Here is a 12,576-nt window from a genome sequence, read left to right as displayed (position 1 = left end):
AATAAAAAAGCTCATAAAATAAACACAATTTTAAAAGAATACAACATCTTAGCTGAAAGGCTTAAGTGTACATTTTTCTTTTAAAATATTCTGATAGAGAACTCTCCGCACTTCATGAGAGACTCTCGGTTTTCATAATATTAGCTGTCCCACAACTGCAACATTTCTACAAAATAGTGATTATGCCCTAGTTTAATATTTGTTATACAACAGCAGTCGCTTTCTACTCAAAGCGCCTTGAGGCAACTGTTGTGATTTGGCACTATACAAATGAAAATTGAATTGAATTGAATTGAATCTTAGGCTAACAGCTCCTTGTCCTCCACTTGGTTCTTTTATTTTTTCACATCCACTTTGGTGTCAAACTTTTTGGACTTGAGCCACGGTCCATGTCTCAGGGGCTATGGCATCCAATACCTTGGTTATTGCAGCCAAAGCCTTGCTTTTTGTCCCTAAAAAAAATTGAAGAAAAACATCGGCTCTCCAAAGGAAATTTGTGACTTTTGAAGGTCCTGACACTATAGATTAATTTTCTTCAAACAGCAGTTCTCCTCTTTTTTGGTATAGTTCTCAGGGTTGTCTCTTATGAGAAGATTATAACTTTCTCTATGAAAAACCTTCATGTTTTGTATTCTCTAACGTTTCAATGGTGGTAAGAACAAAAATGGCTGGTGTGCATTCTCCATCTGAAGGTAATTTTCCGTGTACTTTTTCAATTCGAACAATTTTCTGCACGTTATAGTGACTGACCCAATCAGTGTCAATGCCTGTCTGTGTCTGTGCTGCTGATTAAAACTCAGTATAAGTATCAATCTGCAGTTGGTGTGAAAAATGTGAATGAAATCGACATTGTCTGCCCAGTCATCAAGCCTAACCTGGCAAGCATGCTCTGTCAAAACTTTCGGGTGAAGGTTGTGCTTTAGAAATGTAATTTCAAAAGGTACAAGTAAGTAGACATGAAAGACTTCGAAGACTAGCTGACTCACAGGGTACAGTGAGCCAATGAATCTTTACACCAAACGGATGTGAATACAAATTTGACAGATTCAGATTTCACAACTGAAAAATATTAAATCCTTTGTTTTATAATGAGAAAGAAACACATCAAAACCACATATCCCTAAGCTTGACCCATCAAATATTGAATTAGCAATTTTCTGTCAACTGATCATCCAATGTATTAACAGATTTTACTACTAAAAGGGACATTATCTAGGAGCTGTTTAGTCCCCCTACATAGCTATTTTTCAACCAACAACATACAGAGAACAAACAGTTCTAAATGCAATGGCAAAAAAATTATAGGTAAAGATTAAAAGTCTTAATTTATGAAATATTGGAACATGAACTATTAAGGCATTAAGTTGTGGCTTAGACATAACCACCATGCCAACAATTCTCTTCCTTCCATTCTTCTCTGCTGAAGAAAGAGAGCTGAATGACTGCCTGGTTCTGCAGCAATCAGGCAAACGGCTTAGAAGCTGTGTGCAAATCAAACCAGAATAACTCTTCTCCCATTACAGGTGGAGACGGGAAAATTACTTAAAGCCTGCCTGTGAACTTAAATGGAGTGTGCAAATATCAACTTCCTAAAATAAAACAGTAACAGAATCTTAACAATTAGGGCTGTGCGATATGACCAAAATCTCATATAAGAATTCTATCATCCCGATAACGATATAAATCACAAAAATGTAACATTTTCTGTAAATTCTGTGAATCTCGGGCAGCTCGACTTGCAGGAAGTGTTTCAAGCTGCGCGTCATGTAGCTGGAGTCGAGTGTTTTAACCGATGCATGAAACTATACATTTTTAGACATAAGTTGTAACGGCCGCCGTTTTCTTTGTGAGTATATAATACACGGCGTGCTGCCGGGAAAAGCCTCTTCTAACGTTTGAGTCTAAGGTTTATTTTTTAGCACCTGACGGCTTTTTTTTTTACTTCTCATCCGTAAATAATCTGCTCTTTCAAGTGATTCAGTTTATTTTGAAAAGTCTCAACAGGATCTTGAGCTTTATTGTGAAAGGTTTGTGGAACATAAACAAGCGGACACGCGATGGTGTTACTGTCGTTGTTGCTAACCACAACGCATAACAACAGTATTAAATATAAGAGAAAGAGAGAACTTTAAGAAATGAATATAGCCACTACAGTGACCATCAGGACGATGAAAAAATATTGCCGGAAACAGTTTATTTTGCGACACCACGAAACAAACGATAGCGTAAAATGAAACGATAGACGTTTTTATATCGTCATCCAATATATATCGTTATATCGAACAGCCCTATTAACAATTACATCACACTAGCTGCGATACACTCTACTGAGTGCCATCCTGATACATTATTAGTGGCTACGCAGTTTGACCTTCATCTGTTTCCCCCCTTATACTTCTTTTCTCTCCTTCACTAGATCTATCCCATTCATTGTACAAAGCCTGATAATGTATGTGTCTCGTTGGATTGCATTATTGGTGAATGCCCTTTCTAATGACTTTGTAGTATTCAGTGTAGAGATCTACATAATGTATGTGCCTAGCTTCTCTTGTTTTCTCTATGTTTGTTTAAAGGAAGCCACTGTGGAGCTGATATGTCCAATCAATATCAACTGAGTGAAGAAGAATGTTCTCCATGCAGACAGAAAACGAAGTACATAAAATTCTCGATCAGATTTCATACTACATGTCAAATACAACCTTTTTCCAGAAATGAATCTTATCCTATTTCTAACTGGTTTTCCAGAAAGCTAATGTTCAGTCGCATGTTAATTTTATGACCAGTTAAATCAGCCTGGGGACTAGTGGGACACAAAGCAGCGAGTCCATAATTCTAGGTCAACATCTTTGTTTACCAGTGCATGTGCACTGTTGTAGTTTCACAACTCTGTTAATCAGAAAAGCACTAGACAAAGAATAGACACATTTAGTTCATGCTGTTTCTGAAACATTGCTTTGATGTTGAAAGAAGGTCTTTCTAAAGCATGCACAGGAGTTGAAGGTGAGAGTCACACCGAAGAACATTTATTTCATCAACAATGTGCATGGCAAGTGGGGTGAGGGTGGGGGCTTGGAAAGGAAAGAGAAATGAGGAGGCTATGCACCCTTGCTGATAATCAATGTCTTGGCTTCATATTTGCAATTAGTGAAGGGGATGGGTTTGTTTTTGATTAAATCGCGGCTCTTATGCTCCACTCAAGAGGACTTAATCACTTTTTATGTGGGTGTGCTTGATTGTCTGATTATCACCACATTTTGACCATGCTCCCTCCCAATCAACTCTTCTGAGCACCCCCTTCTATTAAATTGATTTGTAACAGTCACAGTAAACCCTGATGATGAAGCACCCGCCTAATGACCATACATCAAGAGGTGGTGATGAGGGGCGTGCTGAAGACATGCCGTCGATGCACATCGCGGATCCGCCCTGATAGTTGTCCTCTATTTTGACATCTGGGGGGAAACGGAATGAGTCGTTGTCTTCGCAGAAGGATGGTTTACTTCTTGATATACAGTAATAAGATTATCACTGTCCCGGAAGCAACTCTGACACTAATTTAACAGCTCTGCCTCTAACCGCTGCTAAATTTGATATTTGAATGAGAGAAATGAAAATGTGAGCACATCAGCTTTTGAAAACTTGAAGCCTCTGCCTCATAGTCAGTCATAGTGAGTGAAGGCAAATGGTTGAGGCTCCAAGTATCTAAATTGTGCTAATATTGTTGAGTGCTTCAGCAAAAAGAGGAGGGAGTGCACCTTGGAAATAAGGCTTGTCTACATAGTTGTATAATTTTCTGAAGTGTAATTTACTTAACCCAGCTTCCGCTTGTTAATTGTTCTCTTTTGTCAAAGAGTAATTGCGTTGCGTTTAGAATATATAAAAACATATTGATCAGCTTTTACAAATGAAGACTGATTATAATAAATCATTTGGTTTCTTTAAACTTAATTTTGTGTTCATACAATATGGTCATCATGCAAAAGTTGGTTGTATATTCATACCCAAAGCTTTTTAATAAGGTTTTAATCTTATTTTGATTTGACTTTTTGTTTTCAATTTAGTTTAGTTTGTGTTAGTTTCAATCTTAATGTATGGAGGATATATGCCAGCATTTAAGGACATGTGCACAGGTATGACAATCAGAACACACATTTTGAAAGCAGCTGAGTCTTACTCTTGTAGACATCCAATGTCTCTGCGAACACATCCACCAGCTAAATTAGAATAACATTTATTTATTTATTTTTTTACAAATATTACAGGGTTTTTTTAGGTGTTTCAATTTGTTTTAACCTTTAAATATCTTTTTTTTTTTCTACATGCCATTTTAGTCAATAACCTTGCTAATAGCTAACCTAATTGATATTGAAATTCATTAATCATTATTATTTTATTATAATAATAAAAAGTACACAAATTATCCAAACCGTTTGGGTTTCATTCTTAATCATTTTTTGTGTCTGAAATCAAAGTTAAAATTTTTTCTTCCATATGATTATGGGCTCTCCCATTGCTAGTTTTTTTTTTTGTTGTGATTCTGTGTTTTTTTATTTATTACTTTTAAAATCGAATACGTCTTATTTATTTATTAATGTCAGTTTAAGTTCCCTCACCATTTTTTTCTCATTTTCCATCTACTTCTAATTACTTCCCATTTTAAAGGTTAGCTCTCTTTTGTATCCTGCGATTCCTCCCCTGAATTTCTTTTTCACCTGCGTTAATTGCTTTCACCTGTGTCTCATTCCCCTCCTGTTTGTCATCCCCCAATCTGCCCTGAGAGTATAAATAGTCTTGTCTTCCTCTTTGTCAGCTCGTTTGTCTGTGCTCCCTGCTGTGCTAAATCTGTTTTGTGCAGCCCTCTTTGTTCCTTTTTTTTTTAATTCCAAGACTTTTGTTTTTCCGGATTCCTATTTTATCTAATCATTTGGACTTTGATAATTTTGGATGTTTTACTAACTGTGTTTTTGTTTTCCTGGACTTTTAGTTTTTTAGACTCTAAATTGGCCAATAAAGAGCTTGCTTTTGTTTATCGTCTGCCTTTATGTCCTGCATTTGGATCCTCTCTCGTTTGCAATCCTCATGCTATGACACTACCTGCCAGTCAGTGTTTACAAACTCTGATAAATTTAAAAAACAAACCTCATAAAGTGAAATCATTGTCAGACTATAGCGAGTTGTTTAGAATGGATTTTGACAAATGTCTTTACCATTTTGCTCTTCGCATGTTTACCTGCAGAGAAGCCAAACCTGAGGCCTGCGCTGGAAAGCAATTTCAACATACCCACAGAATCTGTATGATTTCTATATTCACTTACCCTGATGCCTGCAGTCAGAATAAGCCGTGACATGAATCTAAGTCAGCCCAGGCTTTAACACGTGTGTGTGTGTGTGTGTGTGTGTGTGTGTGTGTGTGTGTGTGTGTGTGTGTGCGCGCGCTAATAAAGCTAAACCTATTCGAAGCCAGGAAGCAAAACTGGTAAAAATGCAGACACTGTAAGCGACAGACTTATCATAATTGACTATTTTATAAAATTTTATTAAAAAAGTTACCTGCTCGGGGTGAAATATTGCCTTTATAGTACAGGCTTCTGCTCAAACATTGGTAAATAAAACCAGCAAATTGTTCAACAAGGAGTCTAACTTAAGATGCTGCATTAACCAGATTTGGTTCAAACAGCTGTGAATGTGTTCGACCGGAGTTAAGTGCATCCATGACTAATGGGGGGGGAAGGATCGTTATCAATGGAACTTATTGCCTATATTCACCATGGCAACTTGTAAATAAAAAGCAACACCTTAATTTTTAATCCAGTGGAGAGAGGAATATGAATCCATGTCTGTGTGGATGATGATGATGTCCTTTTATTCAGTGCCATGCAGTCATCATTTATCAACTTTACATTTATTATAGTTAATAAATGTAGCTGTAATCCCAGTTTACTGTGGGATTAACCAGTTTACTTACAGGTCTGTGACTTTCAGAACCAGTAAGACTCATTTAGTTGATTTCCTGGAGATGTGGAGGTTCAAACTTCAGACAACATATATTTAAAAATGTTGCCCAGCATTTTACTGTATTTCATCGTGCCAGCATGTTTTTAAGATGAAACATTAAAACTCTGCTTTTAATCCAGTTTTAGAAACATGACTCATGTTCACATCATCTCCAAGATCCAATCTGTGAGTGTTGCTGATCACAAAAAAAAAAAAAAGATTCCTACAATAGGAAACAGTAAATGTTTCAGTGTAGAGGAACTGATGTTAGGCCAGCTGCTGATTCTAAACGGACTTGAGGTGTGAATGTGAGCGTGAACGGTTGTCTCTGTGTGTTAGCCCTGCGACAGATTGGAGACCTGTCCAGGGTGCACCCTGGCTCTCGCCCTGTGACCGCTGGCATAGGCTGTCACATTGCAACCCTTAACTGTATAGGCAGAGGGAACACAAATGGACGAATGAAAATAACAAGCTAATGTCTAACCTGAGCATAAACGGATGCAAATTAATGCGCTCTGAAGAATGATGAAATGACTCCAAATATCAATCGCTTAGCTTAGGTGCATCAGGAGGGGAGGAGTCAAGGTTTTTTTGTTGTTGTTGTTGTTTTGTTTTTTTGTTTTTTTGAAGAAAGCTTGCCAGCGAGCAGGTTAGGTTGACCTGGTCTGTTGCTTCATTAAGGGAATCAAAGTTTAAGTTTTTCTTTTTAAAGGAAAACTCAGAGTTTCCCTCATCTCAGGGTTAATACACTCTTCACTAAACCTGCTTCCTGGAACGCGGCCCAGAAAGCTTCAGATAAGTTTCTACTTGATTTGTAAATAAATCAAGTAGGACTATAAATATGATGCTGCTGTTCTAAATTATTCACTGTGCAGCTCCTAAAAATCTATTTGATGTGCATATGGATGGAAAATATTTCAGTTTTGAATTAACAGGCACATCAAAGACGAAGGTATTTCAGCTTTTAACATGTCATTAATAGCGCACTATCAGCTCTGCAAGTTTGGTGTCACAGATCAGGCTGAAAGCAAACCCAGCTGACATTTATACCTACATCAACTCAAGGTGGCCAGTCAATCCGTGCATGTTTTATCAACATCTGAACAGTAATTTTAGTGCAATCAATACTGAAAAGTGCATCTTTAGCGCTCTTGCATGCATACAGACACACATCCTCGCTCTTGCGGATGACTGTGTCCCTAAATATTTCTCAGTGGTTGCTGAATATTTTTCTGCCCTTTTTAGAAAGTTTCCAACAGCGCAGCTTAATGGTGAGATGCTGGCTGTGAAATTTCTCTTGTTACTTCGCTTCAATGGTTTAATGCTGAAAACATCTGAACGCCCTTGTGAAGAATGATGATGAAAAGAAATGTTATGTAAAAACTTTACTTTGCTATTTTTCTTCTTCTTCTTCGCACTGTTGCGCTATTACTATACATACAACAAGACAGTTGCCTGATTCTGTCAAAGCACAATCCATTTTTAGATGCATGAATAAAACATTTAGCCATCTTAGAGGTTGCCACTTTGCTCTGCAAATGAACACAGGATAAGACAACTGGTGCTCCCTCTAGTTTGGGCTGGAGCTCCCACTCCGTCAAATATCGCATTATTTAAGGTATAATTTAGCGGCAGGCGCATACCCAGTGAAACTCATTTGAAGTTTTTTATTTCCTGACTAGGGGATCTGGTTCCAACAGCTTCCACTACGTCACAGTAGTCAGTGAAGCTTCACTCATATACTGTATTCAGGGTTTGGGGATTTCCATCATTTTCAAAAAATTACGGTCCAATCTGTACCCGTCTTACGACTTCAAAGCAGCCTGCTGAGCTGACTGACATGGATACATTTGCACCTCCCATTGGGAGAATGGGTTGTCTCCTGTCTACTCTCTGGACAAGCCCTGTCCCCTGCCAAGCATTTGCGTCTCACTCATGCACGAAGCTGTCATTTTCCAAATGCATCAACCCCCCCAGAAAGGTGTCACTGGGGATTATAGGATACCTCGGGGGATTAAAATGTTCTTGACAGACTGGCTGTTTCACTTATTCCCAGGCGTCTCTCTATGCTGTCGTATGTGAAAGTATTGATAAAAAGTTCACCTGAGGTATCTGACTGTCAAAGGCCAAATCTTATAATGCGATAGACACGTATGTTTGACTGTGTAGATGTCCTAGCACAAAGCGGCGGGTTTTTTTTTTTTTTTTGTGGTTTTTTTCTTTGTTTTGTTTTGGGGGTTTTTGACCATGCAATGACTTTATCTGAATTTTTTAATGATCACAGAACGTCTGTTTCAAATTTTACATTTTTAAATGAGTGTTGGCAATTCCCTGCAGTGGAGCTGCTCATTTGCTGCTTGCTAACGTCCAGAGTTTTTTAATCAAGCAAAGGGGGAAAAAGAAAAAAAAAAAAAAATTTGCCAAGTGCATTCCTCCTCCTCCTCCTCCTCTCCTGTCTTTGTCTAATTAAGGGTCATTCTGTCTCCTGGCCACATTAGGACACTGCACACTTGTCTCAACCCACATAATTAAATGTTTTTGTGCTTACCATCTGGAGACCTCATCTCTTTAAACATGCATGTCAAATTGACTCCTTAATAATGTTTATGTTTCTTCTCAGTGCTTTATTATCATCCAGGATTAGCTGTTTGTGTTTACTTTGCTTTCATCAGCATCACCCTCCACACACACATATACAAACACTCACACAAACACAGAGTGAACACGCAGAACAAGAGTACCCTTAAGGTAGCAGCAGATCTAGCACAGAGCAGTCAGCAAACTTAACAATCGTGAACTTCAAAGCAGTGGACAAATTTAATATAAAAGTAACCATGTTTATGCAGTAAGTGCATCAACAAACCGGTGCCCCAGATATGGTGCAGCTATTGTTTATTACTGCTTCTACTAAGGATGCGATGCCTCATCGATGATAAGGATTATATATTTTTGGTTTTCTGGGAGTGCCGATGTGGGATTTTACAATATATTAGGGGAAAAAAGAAAACTTTTCAACAATAAAGATCCCAGATTGGCACGAATAGCAGACATTTAAGGTTGAAAGAGATATTTGCTGATGCTTTTTTTTTCCCCATCTCACCCTTTGTCCAAGCATGTCATCCCTCTTTCCTTTCTTTCCCCCTTCAAATAGTACCATTGTTGAAATACAGACATATGTGGAGTCAGAGAAGCGTTCTGCCTTTCTCATTCCCTTTTTCTCAGAGCGCAGTTGAGGATTAGTCTGTGCCTGAGTGCCTAGAATAATGATCACTGCAGCGGAGAAACACATTTTCACATTTCAGGAGATAAGGGCAGGCAATCTGCAAGCAGAGGACTTAACCAGCTCCCTGTGGCTTATTGTGGAGCTGACAGAAAAGTCACAACCAAACGCCAACACTAGGCTGCATCATACCTTGCACAACCAGGAAGAACACCCACTACTATGTTTTCCACTGTGAGGGATATCAGTCACTCTGACACTCCGGTGGCACTTGTAACATTTCCAACGACGAGGCATCCCAGCTTACTGTGCCAGTGTCCAATTTCTTACTGAAGTGGTTAATTTCCCACCATCTGATCAAATCTGGGTTTATTTCCCACAGAGAAACCAAATCTAATATTTCACTTCAAAGATGGCTTGATGTAGAGGGCTACTCTCACTTTCAGCCTTAATCCACTCTTGCGCATAGCTGGCTTCCCAGAGTTGTAGGCATGCTGAGAGGCACTCATTAACTCCAGAGAAGAGCACATTTTTGGACATTATCATGACAGAATTGGTTGGACATCATAATGTCAGAACTACACACCTTTACAAATGAGACCTGAATATTTCACATCAGAAGACAAGGGATTTGGTGTAGTGGGGGGCACATGTATAATGCCAACACAGCAATAAAACAGCTTGCTCCTTTTGTAAACTGTTATAAAATAATAAAGAAAATGGGGGAGGGGGGGAGAAAAATGTCAAGTAAGCATTTAAAAGCAAGTTCCCTGAGATAAAAATAGTGTTTTTTTTCCCTTTTTTTTCCTCCACGTTTCAGTCAATTGAATAAAAACCCTACCTTTCCCACATACTGTGCATCTGGTCCCATGTGTTCTTCTAAAACAAAGAATTGGTTCCAGATCCATCCACGCTTAGGCCTGTGGTGCACCTCCGTCTCCCCATTAGCCAGTTTGGTCTGGTTCTTGGAGGGCACTTTGGTAGGAACGTGATGGCTCGCCCCAGAGCACCTCTGGATGAAACAGAGGCAGACCAGAAAGGGACACAGACAAGAGGTGGTGGATATCCTCATGGTGGCGTGTGCTTTTGTAAAGTTATCCCCGCGTTTCGAGGTGGCAAGGTCCTCCCGCCGCCGCTGCAGCTGCCACCTACAGCCACCGCTGCAGACCTGTGCAGTAGTCCCAGCAAAAGAGGAATCTAAATCCAAACTATAGATGGGATGGTCCGGGAGGATCCTCTAAGGTTCATGACCCAAAGTGATATACATTTACATTATGGAATTTCCCCGACTAAGAAAGGCTGTACACATGGACGTGAACTTCTGGGTAGATCTATGAAGAGCAGAGGTTAATCCCGGAAGCCATTCTGGATTTCCTGGGAGAGGGAGAAGAGGGAAGAGAAACACAGAGTTAGAGATTAATTTGATGGATATTAGAAGCTAAATGTTCACTAATTCCCTCCAATTAAATTGCGGCTCGTAAATCCTTACAGATGAGGATGCCCACTTCAAACTGGCTGACTGTGATAAACAAAAACAAAAACAAAAAAAGCAGCAAGAAATCCTGCTTCAGTATTGCAGCCAATTTTGCCATTATGCAGATAACAAAACAACTCCTGACTTGTTGAGTAACAGTGCTGTTAATAAGGTTGTCCGTGCCTATGAGGTCAGAGCGCTTGGTGACTGATCCTGCCCTGTAAGGTCTGATTCATGGATCGCAACAGTGTGACCCAAACGAGGACTTTAAAACCTTTTATTAAAACCTTTATTAGCTTTATTTTTTTTTAATGTGGATGTTTTAAATACAGCTAAGGCGTACTGTGAGGCTGAAGACTGTGCCACATGCACAGTGAATAATAAATGTGGCAGGAAGAAACACATTTATAATGAAAAGGACAGACATCAAGCCACTCAGACGTAAGGCAGAAGGTGATTTTCAGATGGCAGTGGAATGGAAAAAAGGGAGAAGGAATATTTTTCCTAAATCAAAATTATATACAGTATCGAAGATGGAATTAAAGTAGTAAAAAATAACTGCAAGCACTGCTGGATTTCTCTTAGTGTGCATTCAAGTGAAGCGCAGTCAGTCCCTGAATTCCCTTTAAAAAGAATGTGCATTACAGGCGCACCTGCAACTCGGCGGCCTTTAAGGAGGAGGTATGAGTGAGTGAACTGTCTGATTTCTGGGGTGTATTTTAAAGCTAGATGTGCTATTTAACTGCTGCTGAAGCATGACATCAGTATTCACTGCTCATTTTCCTTTTTGTTTTTTTGCTGAGGAAATTTTTCAATGTGACCTTGCTATTCTGAAATGCCCTTCAGTTTGATGCCACAACTAAAGAAAAATGTCCAACTTCAGTGTCTGATATGTGATTCTACTGCACGGGGACACAGGAGGAGGAAAAATTGTGCATTAGTAGTAGGTATAACTGTAAAGACACAGAGACGCATAATGAGTTTTGTTGGGTTTTTTCTTTTCCTTGTAATGCGCAAAGCTAAAAGTACTTAGCTGGAGAGCTGTCCGCTGTTACCAACTTAAATGAACACAAATGTTGAAATTACCTTAGGCCAAAACAAAACACCTTGTCATGGACAAGTTTGCACCATTTTTGTAAATCATGTTTAGAGTAGAGATGGCACGATAACACTTATGTCCGATACCGATATCATAAATTTGGATATCTGCCGATACCAATATGAATCCGATAGTGTTTTTTTTTTTTTTATATCTTGCTGCATTTTGTATAAGTTCATACTCAATTTTAAATAAACAACAACACTAAAGCTATTCTGTTATACCTGTATGTAAAACAATACACTGCACCCAAAATATTTCATAGTTCAGCAATACTGATCAATCTAATAAACTTAAACCTACTCCATCCTTCCTATTCTGGTATTGTAAAGATTACTTAGGTTGCTTTATATTTCTAACTATTATGGTTGCAAACTCCCAGCAAAAAAAAAAAAAAAAAAAATAGGGAACCACCTCATGATGCTTAATCGACGTAATCAACTTTAATTTGATGCAGTGTGGAAAAAAAAATTGCACAGAATAAAATTATTTTTCAAGAATAATTAAATAGATTCATCATCTTTCTTCTACAGAATTGCAGACTGCACAGATGGTATCTTTCCAAAGGAAAAAGTACTATAGCTTACTAGGGTATATTAGACTTAACAGTTACTATATACAGTAATGGACTTCTATATATTTTACATCAGATTAAAACTTTGGGTGTAAGATTCAGATAATTATTTATTAAAAGCTAGACATTTTAAATGAGAATAAGAAAGAAAAGTATGTCTTTGTGCCCCCCTCTTCCCTGTTAATGCCCCACCTGGCCCCCTGTCAAAACTTTGC

The 12,576-nt window shown here is 38.5% G+C and overlaps 1 protein-coding gene across 1 annotated transcript in view; it reads right to left on the bottom strand.

Annotated features, from left to right (window-relative positions):
* The window catches only part of LOC309714196 (cadherin-18), a 99,380-nt gene that overhangs the window by 64,454 nt on the left and 22,350 nt on the right, over positions 1-12,576 (bottom strand). The window contains exon 2 of the mRNA XM_082546456.1: positions 10,056-10,588. Within this exon, the coding sequence (XP_082402582.1) occupies positions 10,056-10,286 (231 nt within the window). The 5' untranslated portion in view covers positions 10,287-10,588. The remainder of the gene's footprint in view (positions 1-10,055; positions 10,589-12,576) is intronic.

This window comes from Aulonocara stuartgranti (assembly GCF_965226115.1).
Source record: "Aulonocara stuartgranti genome assembly, chromosome: 9".
Lineage (NCBI taxonomy): Eukaryota > Metazoa > Chordata > Actinopteri > Cichliformes > Cichlidae > Aulonocara > Aulonocara stuartgranti.
This window is presented reverse-complemented; position numbering and strand designations above follow the sequence as displayed.